Below are 21,771 nucleotides of genomic sequence, written 5' to 3' on the forward strand. Positions count from 1 at the left end.
TGGGCCTGGCATATTTTGGCTTCATTCCTGACCATGTGTGCGTGTGTGTGGTACATGTGTGTGGATTTTACATGAGCGGGACTATGCACATAATTGTAGACATTGTCTATATAAAAAGCTCTGGCTGGCTGGCGGCGGCAGGCCTGCGTTTTGTCACCGCCGCTGCATAACCAATTTAACCTCCTCCGACCTTTAAAGTTGTGTTTTAATTCAAGTGGGGCAAGCATTTCAGCATTTTTTTGGGGGGGGTGTAGAAATGTAATGAAAAGGCATTTGTGTGTGTTTATGCGCGGCGTCGCCATGCAGTGTAATACAAGTCATACATAAAACAACAGGTCACTTTCATTCGGTACGCAATCGATATACAGTACAAGTACACAATCCCCCCCATCCCAACCCCACCACCCCAAAAAAATTAATAAAGCTCAGTTTTTACTGTACCTTTAACGTTTAAATTCAATACTGAAGTGGGCAACGTGGATTTTAGTGCAAGTCAGATGAGTAGAAATACTGACGTCTACTGGTGACTTGTTGTCACTACACCACAGCGCAAAAGTACCCAAAAAATGGTCCAAGTAAGTCATTTAAGAAATATATTTTCGACACTCAATTTTAGTTTGGCAGCTTGTGCCGTGAATTGAATGAGACTAAACAAAATAAAAAATGTCCTGAGTGAAGCGTACGATGTATTTTTAGTTTTGCAAATAAGCTGCTGGATTGGAGTTTCTCCCCCCCCCCTACCCCCACAAAAAAACTTTGTAGTTTGTTGCAGTAAAATAGTTCGCAGACAGATGGCGCTGCCACACTGACACTTTTCTCGTCCAGTAATGGACATGCAGAGCGAAGCGGGTGGGGGCAAAGGGTGAGCGTGACATGAGCCAATTACTTGGTTAGGAAATATATTGACAACTGCGGGGAAAAAATAAGAGCTCCAAAGCATCTTTTTTGGTTCTTTGTTATTTGACCTTTTTATTTTTTCATTTTCTGCTTGAAATGGCAATACAATGGTCCCTTGACTTAGTAGAATTTGTTCCATGACCACCCTTGCGACCTAGAAATGTAGTTTCAGCATTGCGATAAATGTAAATGCTATTAATCCGTTTCCGTCAGAAAAAAAAATTGCACTGTCCAGTACCGTACGTTATAAAAACATACAGCGATGACATAAATAGAATATAAAGAATTGCACTGATTGTGCATCGTGATTTCATGCCTCCTTTCAATGGGCGTATTATGTCTGCTGTGCATGCTTTGGGCACTGGGGGGCAGTATAATATACAACATACAATACAATACAATACAATACAATACATGCTGATTTATATAGCGCTTTCACAACAGCTGCAGCTATTTGATGAACACAGAAGAAGACGATCACAAGCAAGTCCTGGGGCATTTTTTGCAGAGGATAAAGAATATATGCCTGTGCATATTGCGTTGTCCGTCTATGTTGTTCAAGGTTCATAGCTTCTGTGATATCAATGCGAGTTTGCTAGCGTGTGTCCGCTATTCCCTCTTATGTTCTATTCTTTATTTCTACTGTCTCTTTATTCCGCCCCCCCCCCCCCCCCCGCCCCCCCGAGCTATATATTGAAAAGGCAGTGACCTTTTCAAGCAAAATTGAAAACATATGCTTCAATTTTAACTCCGGACAAGCATGACTCAACAAAAATCTGCTCCGTTTTGTCAACACACACAACACAAGCCCGCTTTCCCCCGCCTCTTCCATCTTTACCCACCCTTCCGTGGGCACCGTGCCCAGAGAGAGGCAAGCCTAAGCTGGCTGCCTCAGCCCCAGCAGCGAGCAACCAGCAGAGAAAGAAGGGGGACGTGGGGCGGGGGGGTTGTCGGTGGGGTGGGTTGGTTAAAAACAGGAGAGGGGACGAGGAGATAAGTGCGTGGATGAAAGCCGAGAGGATGAAGAGATAAGAGGATGCGCGCAATACGTGCAACGGAGGAAGAGGGGAGGGTGAAAGGGTGAGGGTGTAGGGGGGACATTTGGGGGGCGGGGGGAGTGGTGGTGGACACGGGAGAGGCGAGACAAAAGGAGATTAGAAAAATAGATAGATCAATAGATGGAGTGATAGAGCCAACAAAGACCAAAGATACAAAGGAGGAAGAAAGAGAGAGAGAAAAAGAGGCTGGGCAGACCGCCAACTCTAGTCAGAGAGAGAGAGAGAGGTCAGAGCAACGCGACACATCTCTGGAGTGTGTGTGTGTGTGTGATGAAGGGAGGATGAGAGAAGAATGCAGAGGAGGAGAAGCAGCAGAGCGCGGAGAGAGGACGACTCCGTGGAAGAGAGTCAAAAGGCTGAGAAGCGCGACCTTGGGGAAATGTAGATGCCACCCTGACATGGGTTGGAATGCCATTCGGCGTACCTAATAAAGTGGCCGGCTTCTATTGAAGGTCGGACCACCTCCGTTCTCCCCCCCACCCATCCAAAAAAAAAAAAAAATTGTCACCTCGCTCATGCTAAACGTGATACGAGCCGTGACACGGCGTCAGAAAATGACGATCGTCCATCACTCTTGTTGACTGTACGCGCGCCATACTTCAAATAAATGGCGCAGAACAATAACCGTCATTTTTTTTTTTTTTTTTTGCGCCTGAATCACTGACTCTGCATGTTAGCACTCCATTAAATGACCATCACCACCATCATCATAACGGAATATAATCAGCGACTGCACCCGCCACTGAGCCCAGAGGAGTAATATCATCTATTTTATTTTTTTTTTTTCCATAAACCAGCATACGATCATTGGCCACTTCATTAGGTACACCATCATGCTGTGCTAATCCAAATCTGACCTGATAAGTGTAATCACGTTCACCTTTTTTTTTAAATGGACACAAAAGGCGTATTTCTCGCAACTATTGTTCACAAATTAAAATCCGTCTTTGTGAGCACCCCTCCTTTGCCGAGGAATTCCATACAACTCACGTAAGTGTGACATATTTATTGCCCAAGTGTGCCTTAGGCTGCCCGCGATAAAAGGCCGCTGTAAAATGTGTCGTTTTACTGTATTGGGGATCAGGAATCCAATTAGTGTCAGGTATGGCCATCACTTGCCTCGCATGGTGCAAACAACTTTGTTTCACACGAGTGCCTTGGGCTTCCTACAATAAAAGGCCGCTTTAAAATGGAGGGGGGAAACTTGGGGACTCCTCAGGGCTCCTACGTCAGTCATGCAATTTTTTGCAGTAAGAAGAGCTGGCGGAACGCCGTTTCCATTCAGCATGAGATTTACGTCACAAAATTCTTGCCTAAAATAATTTTATCTGAGTGATGAACATTTTTTGGGGTATTGCCATATAGACAGCCGCAGCATCCTTCGTCGCTTAAATGTGGGAAAAAAAAAATACCTTTCAAAAATCAGCGTGGTATTCACACTAGTGAGTAACTGCGTTTTCTTGAGCTCTCTTCTGATACTTTGTGTTTGTCTTTGTGTGTGTTTGTGTGCCGATGTGTCGTTGCCGTCGCTCAGCCTCGCATGTGTGTGCGGGTGTGGGTGTGTGGGTGTGTGTGTTCGCCACTAGCCCCACCAGCGAAATGCAGCCAGCATGACGGAGAATGACAGGTTGATTTATGGCGAGGCTATAAGTAGAATGACTACTGCTCCAGTGTGTGTGTGTGTGTGTGTGTGTGACATAGAGAGGGAGGCAGGAGTGGAAACATGGTCGAGAAATGTAGTGTGATGACGATGAAGTGAACGATGTGGAAGCAGGGATAGAACGGAATTTGGGCATTCATTGGACGATTTGAGCAGATTCCCCGAATAAAAACCGACACTGGCTCCATGAAACGTCTTAGAATTGATTATCCTGCTCAGTTCTTGAATAATCGGGTAAGCGTTTGCATTTGAAACATCAACGCGGTGGTAGTGAAGCTTCTGGCTGGAAAAAAAAAATGGCGGTCAACCCATCCGATCTAGTCAACTATTTACCAGCCCTGTTTTTGTGTGGGTGTTTTATTTTCGGCTATGTCGAACGGTGACTGTACAATGCAAATGTTTTCTGGAGGATGGAGAGAATATGAGAGAGTGAGATAGAAGGAGAACAGTCTTTGATGTTGCTCTTGGTGGGAGTTAGCCTTGGCATGCAGCCATAACCCCCCCCCCCCCCCCCAACCACACACACTCACACACACACAGGTCCAGCTCCAGGGCTATGTTGATTATTTCTGCTGGCACGATCAAAGACGGGAGACCCCCTCCACCACCTTCCTCGCCCAGCCATCCTTTACCTGTCCGCCATTTCTCCATCCATCCATCCATCCATCCAAGTACAGTAGTTTGAACATTTTGAAAAATTATCTCATTTTGATCCCGGCCCCCCTTTACCCCTTTCAGGGGCAGAGGTTACTACAGTGGACATCTTAATGTGATATCAGGTTACAGGGTGTATGAAAGGGTTAAAATTGTGATTTAATATGCAATCTTTTTTTTCCAATGTCCTCTTCCCATGTCATTTTTAACAAACACGTATGCTCCAATATGCATTTTCCTCCATAATAGGGGTTCGGGAAAAATTCGACTTGGTGTGCCAATCCTCGAGTACCAACTTGTTGTTTTTTTTAATAGTCTTGCCGCACAAGTCCCTGAAATGTGAATTGTAACACAATAAACTTCACTTATGTGGTTTGAACACAAGAAGCAGTAGCGAGTCAGGCTCCTAATTGGTAGTATTTTTTTTCCTTTATTTTAGTCCGAGCGCATGTCTGCGGTTTGTTAAAGATGTTAACTGAGTATGAATTTAGACTTTCAGGTGGAGACGAAAAAAAAAAAAAAAAAAAAAAAAAAGGACGTTGCATTGGCCGGGAATCGAACCCGGGCCTCCCGCGTGGCAGGCGAGAATTCTACCACTGAACCACCAATGCTTATTTCTTACTGCGGAGTATTTTATTTAAGTAGCTAACATCACAGAATGTGGAAAATCCCCCCCCCCATAACTGTTCGACGAAAAGACCCCACAAAGGAACAAAAAACAATCGTTTCCCTCTTTTCAGTCTTCATTTCCCCTCCCCCGCGAATATGCGCCTATGTGTGTGTGTGCCTGGCTGCTTATGAATTCTCTCTCTGTTTCTCTTTGAGCCCCGCAGCCTGAAGGTCTAACCTCCATTTGAACTCCCGTACTGGTGTGTGCGAGTTCGCATGCGTGGACCCCTTTCGGTCACCCTCTTGTCGGGGGGAACCTGCTGTATGTTTGTTGACTTTTTGGGTTGCTGTACAAATGAAGCAAACCCATCGATGAGACGGTTTGCCTTCTTCTTCTTCTTCTCGAGGCCCTCAGCACCCAAGGCCACATTTAAAGGGGTCATCAAAAGAGCTCGATGTGCGCTCTCCAGGGCAATGGCCCTTCCTCCCATGTCCAGAAAGGAAATACCAAATTACTGAGCCCCCCCCCCCCCCCCCCACCCCCTCCCACCCACCACATCATTTCTCAATTTCTCTCCCTCACTCCCTCTCGTGCACTTTCTACCTCTTTCCCCTTGGGACACGTTTCTATTTTTCGACGGTCTATTATCTAGTTTGGGCAGCTTTGTCGCCGTATCCTATTTTTATTGCAATATACATTTCTGGATATGTCAGGAAAGTGAGTATTACGCGTCTAAAAATGACCAACATGAAGCAGACGGGAAGCTAGTGCGCATGTGCTTTGTATGTGTGTGTGTGTGTGTGTGTGTGTGTGTGTGCTGGAGGTGTTCCAGGGCGCCCGCCGTGCCAGCCAGGCTGAGCAGCAGCCACCCAGTTGGGGGTGGAGGTCTCAAGCCGGCCCCCCGCCACTACTGGCATGCTGGGTAGTAGTCAGGTGGTGGGGGGGATGGAGAGAGACACGCTGGGTACAGTCATGACCTCCAAACGGTGGACACCAGAGGAGGAGGTAGGAATGGAAGAGGAATGCTGGGAATTTTTGGCGAGAGGCAGAGCCAAGGAGGAGATCTAAAGGGGAAACCGCATCTCCGCTCAGTGACGCCCCCCCCCCAAAAAAAATAGAATATACGACATAAGCAGCTTGAAAAATACAGAAGCCTGAAGTTTTTTTTGCAAACTTTTTTAAATTTTATTTCTGTAGCTAGAATTAAGGCCCCAAGTAAGGAGGAGCGAATTATGAACAGTTCAAAATAACAGTGAACACAAAAACCTCAAATAAATTTCAGCCGTTCTCGTACGCTTTTTTTTTTTTTGCTTTGTAACCAAGCCTGTATTTTTTTTTTTTTTTTTGTTCTTTATGATAACAAAACTGCATTCAGTCCACACCCGAAGCAGGAGTGTGGCTTTGAATGGTTTTGCCGTCTTGGACGGCTCCAGATGTTTATCTTCTCGAAGCAATGTGCGCATCTGGAGCGCATTGCGGAGCCGCAACCTTGAACGGTTCACACGAGGGGATGGGAAATTTTTATACCTTTAGAATGTTAAAATGCATGTTTTGGGTGTGGGGGGGTCTGTGGAGGTGCGGGGGGGGGGTATTATTTTTTTTTAAATAACTATATGCAGCACTGTGTGCTCGGCTTGCGGTGATTATTGTGCAGCAGAGATGGACGAAGGAGGATGAGTTGGGTGTGAGTGTGGGTGGGGGGGGGGTAAAATGGAGGATTATCAAGGGAGGCGAGGGGTGTTTCTAATGAGGAGAGGAGGGGCTCGGGGTGTGGGGGGAGACAAGTGTCAAGAGTGGCATTTACACATGTATAAGGAATGAGGGCGAGGGAGGGGGGGGGGTCACGCAGACTGTACGTGGTGACAGGACGTGCGAGTGCACAAAATCAATGCGGCCGTCTCCGTGCGCGTATTTGCGTCCATGTGCGGGTATCGCTCCACCCCCCCCCCCCCCCCCCTTTGGCCCCCATCTTGAGTCACATGCCTGCAAACCACAGGCAAAGTCGGCAAGCTTTCTCTTATATTGGAAATAAAAACGTCTTTTGTCGCGTTTGGTCGTTACCCGATCAAATATTTATGACAGAGCTCTCTCAGTGAGTCGATGGAACCATGTAGCGAGGACGCCAAACATAAAACACCCCGCGAAGTACCCGGGTGACAAATAACTGTGTGTGTGTGTGTGTGTGTTCTTGTCCTACTATACTTGTGTGGACATTTCTCCTTGGCCTGAACAAACATTCTCAGCCATTTTGATTTTTTTTTTTTTTTAGAACCGGAATTAAAATAACACTTATTAACCAGCACATTCCTTTCTTCTTCTTCTGTTTTTTTTTTTTTTTTTTTTTTGGTCCTTCTCCCCTCACCATGTCAACACGACACATGCATACACTCAAAGTAAGTGCACTCACACACACATACATCACTCTCTCTCTTCTTACCACCCACACAGAAAGGAGGACAGATACAGGCCACAAAACACACACGCACACACACACACACACACACACACACACACACTAGTGTTCACTATGCTCAGCAAGATCAGATGTCAGCTCTCCTGACACACCACACCACACACACACACACAAATTGGGGGGGGGGAGCTGTATTTTTCTCTTCACCACGCTCTGTTTCCTTCTCCCTCTTATAGAATATATACATTTTTAAAAACCTTTGCACATGCCGTCCACACACACACACACACACATGCAAACACACACACAATATTGGGGGAAAAGTGCATTCGGTGGAGAGAGTGGATGATTTTAAAGATCGCAAAGGCGTTTGCTTACGGCTGTTAAGATAAAAATAAAATGAAAAAAAGAAAAAGCGAGGGTCGATCACCTCACCTTGCTGGGAATGTAAGCAAAGTATGTCCATGAGAGGGTACATGCAGACATACAAATGGCTCAACGCACAAGCGCGCGCATGAATAAATTATGTTTGGAGAAAGCCGGCGTGAACCAGGACACCCTCTGTGCACAAAAAAAAAAAAAAAACATTTTGAGAGGGTAAGTTGCAGAAGTGTGCACACCCCCTCGCAACTGAGGTTGTGGCTATGTTAAGAGTTTGTTGTGGAACAAATCACAAATTCAAACTCCTGTTACATGGGAGTACGCTCAAATTTGCCCCCATTCAATCTGAGGAGCCCTAAATAAAGATGTTCTAGTGGGCTTTTTCGGACATTTTTGGCAGGGTTTTCCAAGCATTTTTGGTATATATTTTATATACTATATATATTTTATTATTTTTTTGTGCATTTGTTTACATTTGCATGTAAACAGCATGTTGAGATGCACGGACACATGTAAACACGGGCGAGCACGCCGCATTCGTTCCTTCTTTCCGTCGGCGCCCCATTTGTATGTAAATGCTCATCCCCGGTTGAAGGCAAAGGACAGCGAGAGCGTGTTGAGGAGGCAGAATGTAGATGCAAAGACGCACAAATGTGGAGGAGACGCGCAAGTAAAGTGCAATGCAGGGAGAGGAATGGAGGGAGGCAGGAGCGGGGGTGGTGGGGGGGGGGTGAAAAAGGGAGGGCTGGATAGACAGAATAGACGAGCTCAGCAAGAGAGGCGGAGGAGGAGGAGGAGGAGGGTGATTTTGACAGCTCGCAGCCATGACAGCAGCAGAAGGTGGGCTGTGTGTGCGCGTGTGTGTCTGCACTCACACAAAAGACGGAAAGTTTCTCATTCTGAGGGGATTTTTAAGCCCCCCCCAAAAAAAAAATCAAAGCACTGCATCCTTTTGTGTTAACATGGCAGGCCACTACATTAGGCACACCTTTCATTCGCTATGTTCCAATACAATGCAACAAATGCATTTTTTAAAAACATATGGTGTACCTAATGAAGTGTCTGGATATCAGTCCCTCGGATATGTGCGTGTGTTTGCCCCCCCCCCCCCACCACCAACCCCCCCCCCCAGCGTCAAAGCCCAGTCAAATCAAGTGAACTGCGCGTCGAGGCTTATGTGCCAAACCAGATCAATATGAGCTGATCAATAGGAGAAGACAGCTAGAAGGACCATGGGGACGTACACACACACACACACACACACACACACACACACACACCTGCCGCACGCACGCACACACACTCACACAGCGCCTCTTTGTATTCCAGCCTCAGCTTCAGCCTTGTCTCCACCTCCTATGGCTCTTTCATATCTTTCTTTCTGTTTCTTGCAAAAAAAAAAAAAAAATCTGCACTTTTTCACATGTTCACCTCCCCGGTTTTAATTCGTGTGATCAAAGATGAGTTTTTATCAAATAAAGTGTTGAGCGTAACAAAAAAAAAAAATCCCACCGCTAGTTAATTGCAAAGCTGCGTTTCAAGTCATGATTTTTTTTTTTTTTTACAGCATCAAGTTACCAATGCACAGTGCTAAAGGCTGAGATGTACTCTTTGTTCACGTGTGCAGCACTTCCTGTCAAAATGTGCCACAAAAAAAAAAACAACAAAAAAAAATGTTCCCCTGCATTGGGGAAACGGTGTGACACATTTTCAGTAGAAAAAAAAAGGAAGAAAGTTTCTCTTTGTCGTTGTGTGAATGACACGTCGGGGGCCACCGCTCGGCGACATCAACATCGCACTACAGCTCCTCGGTTGCAGTCCCCCCCCCCAACCCCACCCCCACCAATCAAATATTCAGCAGCGTGGCCCGTTATATGATTGGAAATGAAGGCCTTATAGTTTCAAAATGAAAGATTTATTCCGCCGGAGCCGCAGTGGTTTGGGTGTAAAAAGGCGTCCTTCAGCGTACAGTGGGGTTGACGGTGAAATTTGCAAGGCCCAGCTAGCTTAATGCTAACCCACAATGCAAAACACCATAGGCGGGCTAAGAAAAACTAGCATCGAAAATTGCGCCGATGATGAACCTTGATACCAAACTGTGATACACACATAGCATACATCAATTCTCACGGGCAGATATTCTTTATCCCCTGCAAAGATCCGCCCGAAAACAATGCTGTTTGAATTATTCCGATTTTTTTTGTTTATTGATTTATTTATTTGGGAAAAGTTGTAGAATGGCGTCTTGGAAAAAAAAAATATCACGGTATTCAATCATTCATTCAGGATGATGTCAGTTTAGAATCAGGATGATGTAATTGTTGCTCCTCCGCATCAATGTTTAATGCTCGAAAATGGGAATAAAAATACTTTTTTTTTTGTCTTTGTAAACCTCCTCCATACGTCTCGAGTGAGGAAACGCAGCTCATTACCTTGCTGAGGAATGTGCGGGGAAAGGTGTGTTTGTGTCTGTGTGTGTAAAAAATAATTAGCTGGTCTGCTGGGCAGCTTGCTACCAGAGAGAAGCAGCGGGATTTTTTTTTTTTTTTTGCATAAAGTTTTGAACGTGTGCGCTTTGCCAAAGTTTACTGGATCCTCGGCGTATCTCGGAGCAGTTTTCTGCCCGTGTGTGTGTGTGTGTGTGTGTGTGTAGGTGTCCTTATGGTATTTTAACACGGCTATCCGACTTCTAGCAGCTCGCAGCCAAAGTCACTCACAGATTCCTCGCTCTCGCTTCATCTCGCTATGCTCCATGGCCGTTCCTTTTCAACCATTTTTGTTGCGCGCTTTGGCCACCGAGAGGCAGTATAATATCATCGTGTAGACCCAAAACAAAGAAGAGCACTGTAATGGAATCGTGTTGATATACGTCATTTTTCATGGATGATAAAGAATATATGCCAGTGACTATTGTTGTATTGTCTGTCTACGTGTGTTGCGGCCACAGTTTGTGTTTAAGCGACCGTTGCTTCGAAAAGCGCAACTATCGATGCTAATCGCTAGCGTATAAAATGTTAGCATGAAAAGATGATGTTCTTGACAATAATGTATGCTATTTTACTCCGCTTGTCTAAAAACAGTATTGTAATTAGGATTGTGTTTTCCGCCATCTCAGGGGCGGGGGGGGGGGGGCAGCCATTTTGTCTTGTACTGCTACTTGCTGTACAACATTTCAAAGTTTTTTTGCGATCTAAAGTCAGCCGGGTTTCCAATCAAATTAAAAGCAACGCCAAAGGGCGCCAACTCACACTAGACACCCCCAAGGCCCTCCCCCTCTTTTGCAGCCGCTACAATCCCGGGGGGAGGCAGGAGGGGGGGGGGGCTCGAAGGACTTCAAAGCTCCGTCTACTGTACCTCGGCGACACCTCAGCACCAGGTGCCGGCTCGAAGGGGGGAGAGGCAGTAAAATTAGTGATCAAGAAAGGGAAAGCCCCCCCCCCAACCCCCAAGCCCAAAAAAGGTAGAAATTAAAGATGCAGATGACAAAAAAAGCTAAAAATGGAGCAGGGAGGGAGCCACAGGCAGACGGAACAGTGGAGCCACAAACAAGAGAATTTGGGGTGGGGGCGGGGGGGGTCAGTCACACCGAGCTGCTAATGCCCCCCCCCCTCTTTTTTTAATGCTTTGTTGTCAAGAGCCACCCCTCACCCTCCTTTTTTATGGTGAACTGCTCCTTTAATGATGAGCAGTAAAAACTCTTCCTCCCTTGCCTGACAGGAAGTGTGACGCAGCTAGCGACGTGATCACACACATCCCGCAAAGTTCAAACGGCAGCGTTTATACTATGAACACTTTTTTTGGGGGGGGCGGAGGGGACGACTTTTGCTCCGTGACCTACATGTTGTGGGGAAAAAAAAACTCTGGGGCCCTTTTTGTCTAATTTGGGGGCTTTTGCGTGCGATTTATTTAAAAATAGAACCGCGCGCCGTGAGCGGGAATGCGTTCGCCGTGCGTAAATCTCTTCTGCCTAGCGCTTTTGATCGCAGCAGCGACGGCGGCACATACCCCCCCCCAACACCCCCCAGAAATGACTGCAAAATGTGTGATAAAAGAAATAGCAAATCATAAATTGGAGGATATTTATGCGCTTAAAAGCCTGAAAGGCAGACTGTTAGCCTCGTAGCGAGGTCAACTGTTGAAAATACGCCCTGTGAATTCTTCAAATGTGATTGGACGGGACCGTTTTGAGTGACAGTTGGCTGGCCAATGGGCTGCGATGTCGCCTGACAGCCGAATTTCAACAATTCGACGAGCTTCGGTTCTTGAAGCAGTTTTTTTGGGGGGGTGGGGTCATCAATCGCTTCATCCTAAGGGGAAATTTAGTTTCCTACCCCCAAAAAATAATTGTGGGGGGGGGGGATTAGCTTATCTCGCTAACTGATACCAGAAGCGTGGATGGATGCGCGGTTTATTTTTTACGACCGCGCATATTTTCAAATAAAATTATTCCCCTCATGAAAAAAAATACCGCAAAACGCTCACTTATTTTACGTGATTTATCGTCGCGTACGCAATCGTCGGCTCGGCGCGCGCGGGACGGCCACCGAGGCCGTCGCCTGTTTTATTTGCACTCGTAATCAAACATAATAGTTGACGAGGAGCCGTAAAAAAAAAAAAAGGGAAGGCGGCGTTAAAACTGTCATTGGCGTTATTAGCCGGGCGGAGTTACACGTTCTTGGGGCTTCCTGCGACGGCCGCTGCAATCGATGCGGCTCGAAATAAGATGTTGAAAATATCCATGTGATTTATTTTCTTTTGGGGGGGGGGTTCTGTTCTTCGAGGGCATTCAACAACAGGCGTCGTGAACCCCCCCCCCCCAGCAAACACTGACATTCTCTCCCTGCGGTCAACAATCCCTCCGCTGGGCTTTTTCTATCAATCCCCCCCCCCCCCCAGCCCCCCACCCTCGGACGCGGCATCGGGAGGGACACAGAGGGGAATGCCTAAATGCTTTGAATGATGGTGTGGAATGTTAAAAAGAAATGTGTGTGGAGGGAGGGGGCGGGCAGGGGGGGGGGCGCAGGGGGAGGGGGCGGGGGTGAAAAGGCAAGTGGGGGGTCTCCTGGCTGGCCTAAGATCTGGTATGCGTGACTGAACAAGAGCGACGCGTAAAAAAAAAAAAAAATCACTTTGCCAAAACTTGACTTTCTAACTGCGTGTCTGGAATCACGCATTCTACACTGTAAAAAATACACGAATAATATTAAAAAACAAATGGCATCCAATAATATATAACCGTGGCCGTTGCCGTGCCTCGCGTTCATTAATTACAAAGGCGGCGCGCGGCGAAATCAAGGCATCCATTTTGAGTGGCGCTCATAAATAATAAAACAACACAACAGATTTTTTTTTTTCAGCCCCCTCGGAATGAAAGGCGGGCTCGATGATGAGGATGATGAGGAGGAAGATGGCGGTTGTAGTGGTGATGATGAAGGGGGGGGGGGGGGGGGGGGAATCAAGGGGAGGGGGTGCGCCAAAATAAATATGCAAATCCTCACCAATGTGGAGAGTCAAGAAAATCAAGCCCCCCCCCCCGCCCGCCCCCCATAAAAAAAGCACTTTTGGTTCATTATATAAATATCTTTAATTGTTTTGTTGTTGTTGTTGTTTTTTTTGCATGTAAGAATATAAAACAATTTAAGTTTGGGATTCTGCATGTTCGGTTGTTTCTTTTGAACATTTTTTTTTTTTTTACAAACATAATATACAGTACATCTTTTTTTTTCCTTTTTCTTCTTCGGCTGTTTCAGCAGGACGCACATCCGTAGGTTCCTTTTTTTTTTTTTTAAATCAAGCAGGTCATTGCATTACATCAAAATAAAAACACACACACATTACTGGTGTGTGTGTGGCGGTGGGGGGGTGGGGGGGGACAAAAAAAAAACAGAAAGAGATGTGGCCCGAGCTTGTAACCCGAGAAGCGGAGAGCACAAGAAAAAAAATTAATCGATTGCTCCTTATTCCAAGCATGTCTCCGAATGAGCTCGGGGTATTTTTATCCGGGGGTGGGGGGGGGGGGGGGAAGAGAAACATTCTCCCTAAAAAAAAAAAAAAAATGGAACCCTGATTCGTTTCGATCGATAAACAAGGGTAAAAAAAGAAAAATCTCTAAATCACTTCAATTTGAAGCAACATTCACTGACGTTTGACCCCCGGCAGCTTCCCCCCCTCCCCCACCCAAAACCGACCCCCCACCCCCACCCAACTACCTGAAAAGCTTCACGCGTGTCAACTTTCAGGACACGTTTAGATCAGAATGGACAAATCACGAATTGTCTCATGCGGTGGGGATAGTTTGTGAGGAGGGGGGGGGTCGGGGGGGGGGGCGACACGGACAGTCCCTCTAGGCACATTTTCTCCCAAACAAGCACATATGAGGTGGACACTTTGCTCCAAATGGGCACATCTTGAGGTGGGGGGGGGGGGGCGAATGTTATGAAATTGCATCCAACTCAATATGAGATCGGTGGACTACTCCCCCCCCCCCCTTTTATTTTTATTTTTTGGGCCATCACCTGACTTTCTCGCTGTCCGTCATCTGCCAGAGTCCCAGATTGAGCACTTTAAGGCACGGCAGCTGCGTGATCCTCTCCAGCCCCCTCTTGGTGATCTTGGTACATCCGTACAAGTCGATGCCCGCCAACTGGGTCAGGTGATCGGCGATGAGCTCCAACCCCTTGTCGGTGATTCGCACGCACTGACCGATGTTGAGCGTCCGCAGCTCGTGCATCTGCCTGGCCATGCGGTTGATTCCGTCGTCGGAGATGTGGCACGAGCACAGGGACAGCGACTTGAGTCGGTACAACCCGTGGGCGATATACGCCAGCGTCTGGTCGCCGATCTTGTCGCAGAAGGAGACGTCCAATCCCGACAGGCGCAGCGTGCCCATGGCCAGGTGCATTGCGCCTGTGTCGCTGATGTTGTCGCAGGAACGCAGGTTGAGGCTCCACAGGGAGGTCATGTGCGAGAGGTAGATCATGCCGGCGTCCGAGATGCCGCCGCAGAAGCTCAGGTTGAGCACCCGCAGCTTGGCCAGCCCCTTGGAGATGTGCTTGAGGGACAGGTCCGTCAGTTTCTGGCAGTCCTGCAGGGTCAGCTGCTCCAGGCTCAGGCAACCCTCGGCCGTGTTGCGGGTCATGCCGGCCAGGTGGCCGATGCCCACGTCCGAGAAGTGGCGGCAGGACCTCAGGTTGAGGCTCTTGAGCCGGCGCAGGCCCCACGCGATCAGCAGCAGCCCCGTGTTGGTGATGTTGCTGCAGCCGCCCAGCTCCAGCACCTCCAGGTTCTTCAGGCAACGGGCGATCTGGCCCAGGCTGTAGTCGGTGATCTGCTTGCACAGGCTCAGGTTCAACACCTTCAACGACGGGATCTCCTGCACGAACGCGTGGCCCAGCCCGTTGTCGGTGAGGTTGTAGCAACCCGACAGGTTGAGCGATTCGATGTTAGGCATCCCCTGGATCACGTAGCTCAGGCTGCGGCGCAGGGACAGGATCTGGACCCTTCGGATGCCCCTGGCCTGGAGGCTGGGGAACAGCGAGGGGTTGGCGCGCCGGAGGTGCAGTTTGGCCTCCACCCCCCGCCACACCGACTTGTGGTACGACGCGTCCCTCCAAGCCAGGCACACTTGGGCCACCCTGCCTTTGTCCCTCACGTCCAGATAGCTGAAAATCATGGCCAAAATTTCCGGGAAGAGGCACGAAATGTGCGTCTCCATTGTTTTTCAAACCCCAGGCATATAAGAATCAATCCTGCGCACCTCCACGGCTGAGAAAAACAAACCAAAAAAAAGGAAAATCTTCACTGTACAATTCCAAAAAAGTAGCAACACCCCCCCTCCCCCCCACCTCCCTCCCCGCTGACTTTTCAGTTCTGTTCCTCCCTCGCACTCAAGAGTGTGCGCAATCGATCCAACTCTTGAGCGCAACGTGAGCCGGCTGTGCAGGCGCAGTCACATCGAGGCAAAACAGCCCCAAAAAAGCGTTTATTACTTCCTTTCGCCAAAATAAAATAGAATTTAAAAAAAAATAGGAGAGGGGGCGAGAGGAAGAAGAAGGAGGCGGAGGAGAGGAGGAAACGGCGTCAAAACCTTCCCCCCTCCTCTCTCTCTCGCTCTCTCTCGCTCTCTTTCTCCTTCCCTCACACGACGCGTCCTTCTTGTATTCTGGCCGCAAAAAGGCGTCCACTTTCGGCCCGGCGCGGATCCAAACGTTCGTGCATTTCAGAGGCGGAAAGTGGAAGTCAAAGCGACGCGACCCACTCCGGCGACTTGATCCATGGCGGGGCGGGAGCGACTCGGGAGGATGAATGTTGCGAGGGGAGGCGAGGGGCGTCCTGCACTCCAAGCCTTTGTCTGCTCTTTTCAAACCGACTTGGCAGGGACCCCCGCACTATACCCGCACGGGAAGGGGTGCGCCTCCACGCCAGTACTAAACAAACGCGTTTAAAACTTCACTTTTCACAGCTTGTATTAAGGCCATCGCGTGTATCCGTCCGATTAAATGGTAATAGCGAGCGAGTTGACTTGTTATAACGGAAACAAAGCGTTATTATCTCGTTTTTTTCCCCGAGATGGTTCTTCCCGCCACCCCCATTCGCGCCGGGCAGTTGGTTCGTCCCGCCTCAGCTGGAACTGTGCGAACAGTTTCCCTTGGAAACCAACTTCTTACAATTCGGTTCACTCTGGGCTTTAACCCTTTAAGCGGACCACACAGGAAACAGGAAAGTCAACTGGAGAAGTCTATTCACTTTTCTGACTTGGATGACATCTTTTGTGTTGCGGTTCTTTTTAAAAAATTTTTTTTAGGGGAAATCTTCTTTCAAAACGAGCAAAAACAACAACAAACTGTAAAATATCGACGTAAATCTGAACTGAAATCGTTTGAAATTCCACAATCTCAATTATTTGTCTTGGGCTGTTTGCTTTGTCATTATTATTTTTCATCATTTCATTCAGGTCCAGTCATTTTTCAGCCCTGTACGGTGAAATATTTCACGTGCATCACAGTCCGGAGGTCTACATCGGTCTCTACATTAAATATGAATTTAATTTTGGTTCCTTCTGTGTGAAAAAAAAACCAAACCCAAAAGTTTGAATTGCAGAACTGTCCTTAAGAGACTGACAGAGGCGATAAATTAATCCCTAAAGTGTAAAAAAAAAAAAAAAAAAAACTCTCATGTGTCTTTTATTTAGGCCCAGCATCATCACTTTGAAGCTGCTTGTCATCTCGCAGCTGGCTTTCCTTAAGTTATGACATTCATCATTAATTCAGTTTAAAAAAAAAAAATGAAAAAAAGAAAAAAGTGTGTGTCGCGAGATGTTTTCGAGTGGCGCCATCCAACTTTTTCCCCTTCTAATGGGGCCCCTCTTACCCACCAGTGTAACCTTGGACTCCGAGTGTGTGTGTGTGTGTGTGTGTGTGTTATCGCCACGCATGTGCATGTGCATAGCCTATTCATTCAGAGGAACATATGCCGGTGCCTGTGCCTGCATCTGTCCCACTGCGTTGCGCGCGTGCGTTGGTGTGCGTGAGAGATAATATGACAGGGGAGCCGTTTGCTGAAGCCAGTGGAGTGTGGCCGAGTGCTTGAGAGCGGCTGAGGGGGAGTTGGGGGGGTGGGGGCTGATGGGAAAGGTAGAAGTAGGGTGAAATCGAGAACAGGGATCAAGTGAGGATTAAAACGGACAAAATCTGGAATTTGGCCGACAAAACCAGTCGTGGCGTGTCAGGCTCAGGTGTAAAATCGTGAGCAAATGTACGGATAGCGCACGAATGTACCGCATTTTGATGAAAAACTTCAATTGTCAATGAACGCGTTCCGGGAAATTTGCGACGTAATCCGCTCGACTTTTCACCACCTAATTCAATGTCTGATCCATATTATGAAGCTTTGAACCGTTAACATTTCGTTTTATTGTCACACTCTGTCATGCAACCAACGTAGCGGCCCCTGGCTAGCATGTCACCGTTGCTAATTGTATTAAACATATGTATTTGAGGATTAGTTTCAAATGAATTTCCCCCGAAAAACAATAATTCATCTCTCTAATCAAGAAAGCGAGATTAATAGAAACGTCCTTTGCCCCTTTTCTCCCAAGTGCGTCGTCAAGGGCGAAGAAAAAGCAATCCCTCGGGGCGGCGGGCACCTACAGCACGTCCTTGCTACACCTGGCCACGCCATCCGCTGGATGCATTTTCAAAGCACGCGGTCGTGATGTGAATACTAAGTGGCGCCAGGTTAGCGTGCAAAGTTTCCACGGGAGAGACCAAAGCGGGTTCGCTGGGCGTGGTCATAAACTATGATGGGATTAGCCTCACCCTTGGGCTCGGTTCATTTAGATGCCGCGACTGATCATTTCCCGTGCAAATCAATGTGAGGCTCAAAGGGGGAATGGAAAAACAGCCACGGCGGGGTTGAGCGTGATTCGGAGGCACGGAAAATGTTTTGTCTTCTGCAAATGAACACTTTAATTTTCCATCTGTGTAAGAACAAAAAAAATAAAAATAAATGACAAGCTCATCGGGTACGGCGAACAAAATCACTCATTTAGCTCAATACAATACGATTCTTTAAATTTCTTGATTAAATATAAAATCGCTGATGACACCAGGTCAGACCAATCACAATAAAAAAAAAAAATCTGAAAATTTTGATTGGATTTCCTTGGCGGAGGTAACGTGGGGGGTGGGGGGAGAAGACAGAGGAGGTGAAAACACAGAGGGAGGCGGGACAAAAAGCCACAGGCTCAGTGTTGAGCAGCAAGCGCTGAGCCTCAGCATGACCTGCTGCCTGCCTGCCTGCTTGTGTGTGTGTGTGTGTGTGTGTGTGTGTGTGTGTGTGAGTGTGTTGTTGCCTGCTGGGCCCATGCTTGCACTCACACTGCGCGAGAGAGAAGGGGACGAGAGCAGGAAAATAAGCAGTGATGGGAGGAAGAAGAGTATTTTTAGTGGGGATGAGGAGGGAGAAGCAGTCACGTGATGTTTCTCGAGATGCTCTGTGTGTGTGTGTGCGTGTGTGTATGCGTGTGTGCGTGCGTGTGTGTGTGTGTGTGTGTGTGTGTGTGTGTGTGTGTGTATGTCCTCGCTTTGGAGGCCTTTTTTTAACTTGGTCCTCACTGTGGAGTGAGTACAGGAATGTGTGTATGCTCGTTTTGTTTGTGTGTATGTGTGTGTGTGTGTGTGTGTGTGACGGCACCTCCCCAAAGTCTGACAAGTCGTGTCATGCCAGCGTGTTAAGTGCTGATGTATGCACGGACCGGTACATGTGCGACCCGACGTGTTGATGAATCAGGGGGGAGGGTCATGAGCGGATAATTGTTGCTGGTTGCCATGGCGACGCGGGCGTGTGTCAACATAATGCCTAAACCCCCCACCCCCCAACACACACACACACACATTCCCACCCCAATGAAAGCTGACACCTACCTGAGTGGATATCACCATGTCTGTTCCACGCACACATCCATGCGCAGCAGCAAGGATGATATGAAAGTGAAAGCAGACAGTGACATTGATGCCGCGAAACTTTGTGTGTGTGTGTGTGTGTGTGTGTGATAAATCTTTTATGTTGCTTTGTGGTGTTTCCTTGCTCCACCTTGCACAGCGCTCACTCACACGTATGGGGGCCAGCAGTTGCGTTCAAAGTACGGCACTCTTATTATTCTCACCTCCTCTTTTGGGCTGTTATTTTTTTTTCCCAACCCCCCCCTGACACCCGCCCGACGTCTCGTGGCGCAAAATATGTTTTCAAAAACCCGAGCGGCGTCCGTCTCGAGGCATCAAAGATACGGGGATGCTTTCTTCCTTTTTGTTCATCCTCCATGCCACAAGAGGGCAGTGCTCTGTATTGCCAATGGAAATTGTATTAGCATGCTAGAGCGCTTGCTAACCAAAACTGTATGCTTTTGAGTATGTGTGTGTGTGTGTGTGTGTATATATATATGTATAATATATATATATATATACATATATATATGTATATGTATGTGTATATATATATATATGTATATATATATATATGTCTGTATATATGTGTGTGTGTTATGCTGCATATGTTCAAGAGGATGGAAAATAGACTATTTAACCTTAATTTCACGCCAGATATCTTCGTTTTACCCGGCGCAACAAAGTCAAATTCACGTTTAGAGCTCTCCTCAGCCGCGTTTTGATGCGATATTTCCCAGCCGTCTGCGGCACGGCATCAATAAGAGGCGAGATGAGACGCTCGCTGACACTTACTTCATCATAAACTTCATTTGCGCTCAGAGCGGCGGGGCCGCTGTGCTTTTCCGCTTCTTCGCGGCGTCTCGTCATAACCAAGGCTGCCGCGTGATCTCCCCCCCCCCCTCACCGCCCCCCCACCCTATGTGTTTTGTCATTACAGTTCAAAAAAAAACAAATGTGGGTATACACTTAGGTACAGTACAGTAAGAAAGTTTTTCTACTTCCCACCACTGATGAACGTCGAGGGCCATTCCTGCAGGCTTTGGCCAAATATGCTTTTCTTCCCTTCTTTCTGCACACATCCTTTCTCCTCGCCTGCCCTGACGGCTCGTCTCGCTACGTCGCCTCACAGGCTTTGTGTGTGTGTGTGTGACACATGCTTTGACAACATGCAGGCCTTCAAGGTGTGTGTATGTGTGTGTCCTCAGCAAAGCCTTTGCTTTCTGCCAGCTCTGCAGTCTGACATCGGAGATTTTTCAGCCGCACGCTCACTCTCACCCTCAGTAGTCAGCATTTTGGCTTTTTTTTTTTTTTTTTCAACGCACTCTGTCATCTGTTGGCATGCGCATTGGGTGTGTGTGTGCTCATCTATCTCGTTTCCACCTTTTACAATTTGCACACGGCGGATTTTTTTTTTTTACCCCCTATCGCTCCGTGCAGGTGTACCTAATGAAGTGGCCGGGCGGTGCGGAATGAAATACACGGTATCTACTAAACTGGGGGGGAGGAGAGCAAAACGTGGAAATGAGTCATTTAAACAATCACATCAAAGTCCCAAATTTACAGAGAGCTTTTGTTGTAATGTGACATTTTTACAGTAAATCTGTTGGGGAATAATTCGTCGAATTCCACCCAGATCCACCTGTGTCTGTTTTAGGCCCACTGCACAAAGAGTCCTCGTACTTATTCTGTTGACAACTGTAGCCAAAGCGTGAATAATTGATCTTTTCGGAAACACGCGGCGTACCTGTGAAGTCTGCATCCCGACATTGAATTTGAAAAAAAATAAATTAATGGCCGTTTGAGCGGCGGGAGGAACAAAAGAAAGTGAGAACCTGGGATTTGGCAGGTTCTTTGTGTTATTTGTTATTGTCGCCTTTTAGGGATGAATATCTGACTAAAGAACTGGCTAATTGGGAACAGCCTGTTCAATTTGGGACGAAAAGCTGCTTTGGGGTTCAATGGCTAAAATTCAAGGTTCGCTAAGTTAGGCTCGAAGGTAATCACGCAGGAAATGAATGCAACGCAATATGATTCCCTGTGAAGTGATGGAAATGGTGTGTGTTCGTGTGTGTTATTAATTTCTCCAGGGAAGGGCTCACGAGACCGCTGTAGTCTGACCGCTTGAGCTCCAGGGCACCGGGGGGAAATCAGGCAATCTGGCCCGGCCTCGGTGCCCCTGCTGGGTCTTCCTGCTGAGGGATTCGGCCTCTCCCAAGGCTCCAGTCAGGTGCCAAATGAGGCCTGGCGTATAGCTGAGACTGCCGAGGTGCCAAAGTGGGCCGGCTCCACCGCGTACTGTTGGCAGCAAGCTGAGCGCAGACGCTAGCCGCTTGACACAATTACATTCAGCGTCATGTCTTTTGTTGTCTCTATCAGGCTTTGGACAGTTCATTGGGGACATCAATTTAGGAGAAAGAAACGCTTTTTTAGTTGACTAGTGATCCAATTTCAAGTGAGGGAAATGACAGAGCCACCAGATCATTGCGTTCTGGTGTGTTCGATTTGGCCACCGGGGGGCAGTAGAGTGCAGCCCTGCTGGCACAAACGAAGAAGAATTTATTAAACTTTGTTGTATATTGAGGGGGGCGGCCTGGTAGTCCAGTGATTCGCACGTCGGCTTCACAGTGCAGAGGTACCGGGTTCGATTCCAGCTC

General features: G+C 47.5%; 2 protein-coding genes and 1 non-coding gene across 3 annotated transcripts in view; 1 reads left to right on the forward strand and 2 right to left on the reverse strand.

Moving 5' to 3' along the window:
• Positions 1 to 21,771, forward strand: part of wnt5b (wingless-type MMTV integration site family, member 5b) — a 33,874-nt gene that overhangs the window by 1,362 nt on the left and 10,741 nt on the right. The window lies entirely within an intron of this gene.
• On the reverse strand, positions 4,810 to 4,880 carry trnag-gcc (transfer RNA glycine (anticodon GCC)). Its single transcript has one exon. It is a non-coding gene; the product is annotated as a tRNA-Gly (tRNA).
• On the reverse strand, positions 13,337 to 16,426 carry fbxl14b (F-box and leucine-rich repeat protein 14b). The gene has a single exon (XM_052055470.1). It carries the CDS (start codon positions 15,385 to 15,387, stop codon positions 14,185 to 14,187), a length of 1,203 nt encoding a protein of 400 aa, XP_051911430.1. The 5' UTR covers positions 15,388 to 16,426; the 3' UTR covers positions 13,337 to 14,184.

This window comes from Hippocampus zosterae, chromosome 21 (assembly GCF_025434085.1).
Source record: "Hippocampus zosterae strain Florida chromosome 21, ASM2543408v3, whole genome shotgun sequence".
NCBI lineage: Eukaryota > Metazoa > Chordata > Actinopteri > Syngnathiformes > Syngnathidae > Hippocampus > Hippocampus zosterae.

Excerpts from the sequence above, each read along its gene's own strand:
- fbxl14b (XM_052055470.1), bottom strand. The coding sequence starts at position 15,387 with ATGGAGACGCACATTTCGTGCCTCTTCCCGGAAATTTTGGCCATGATT.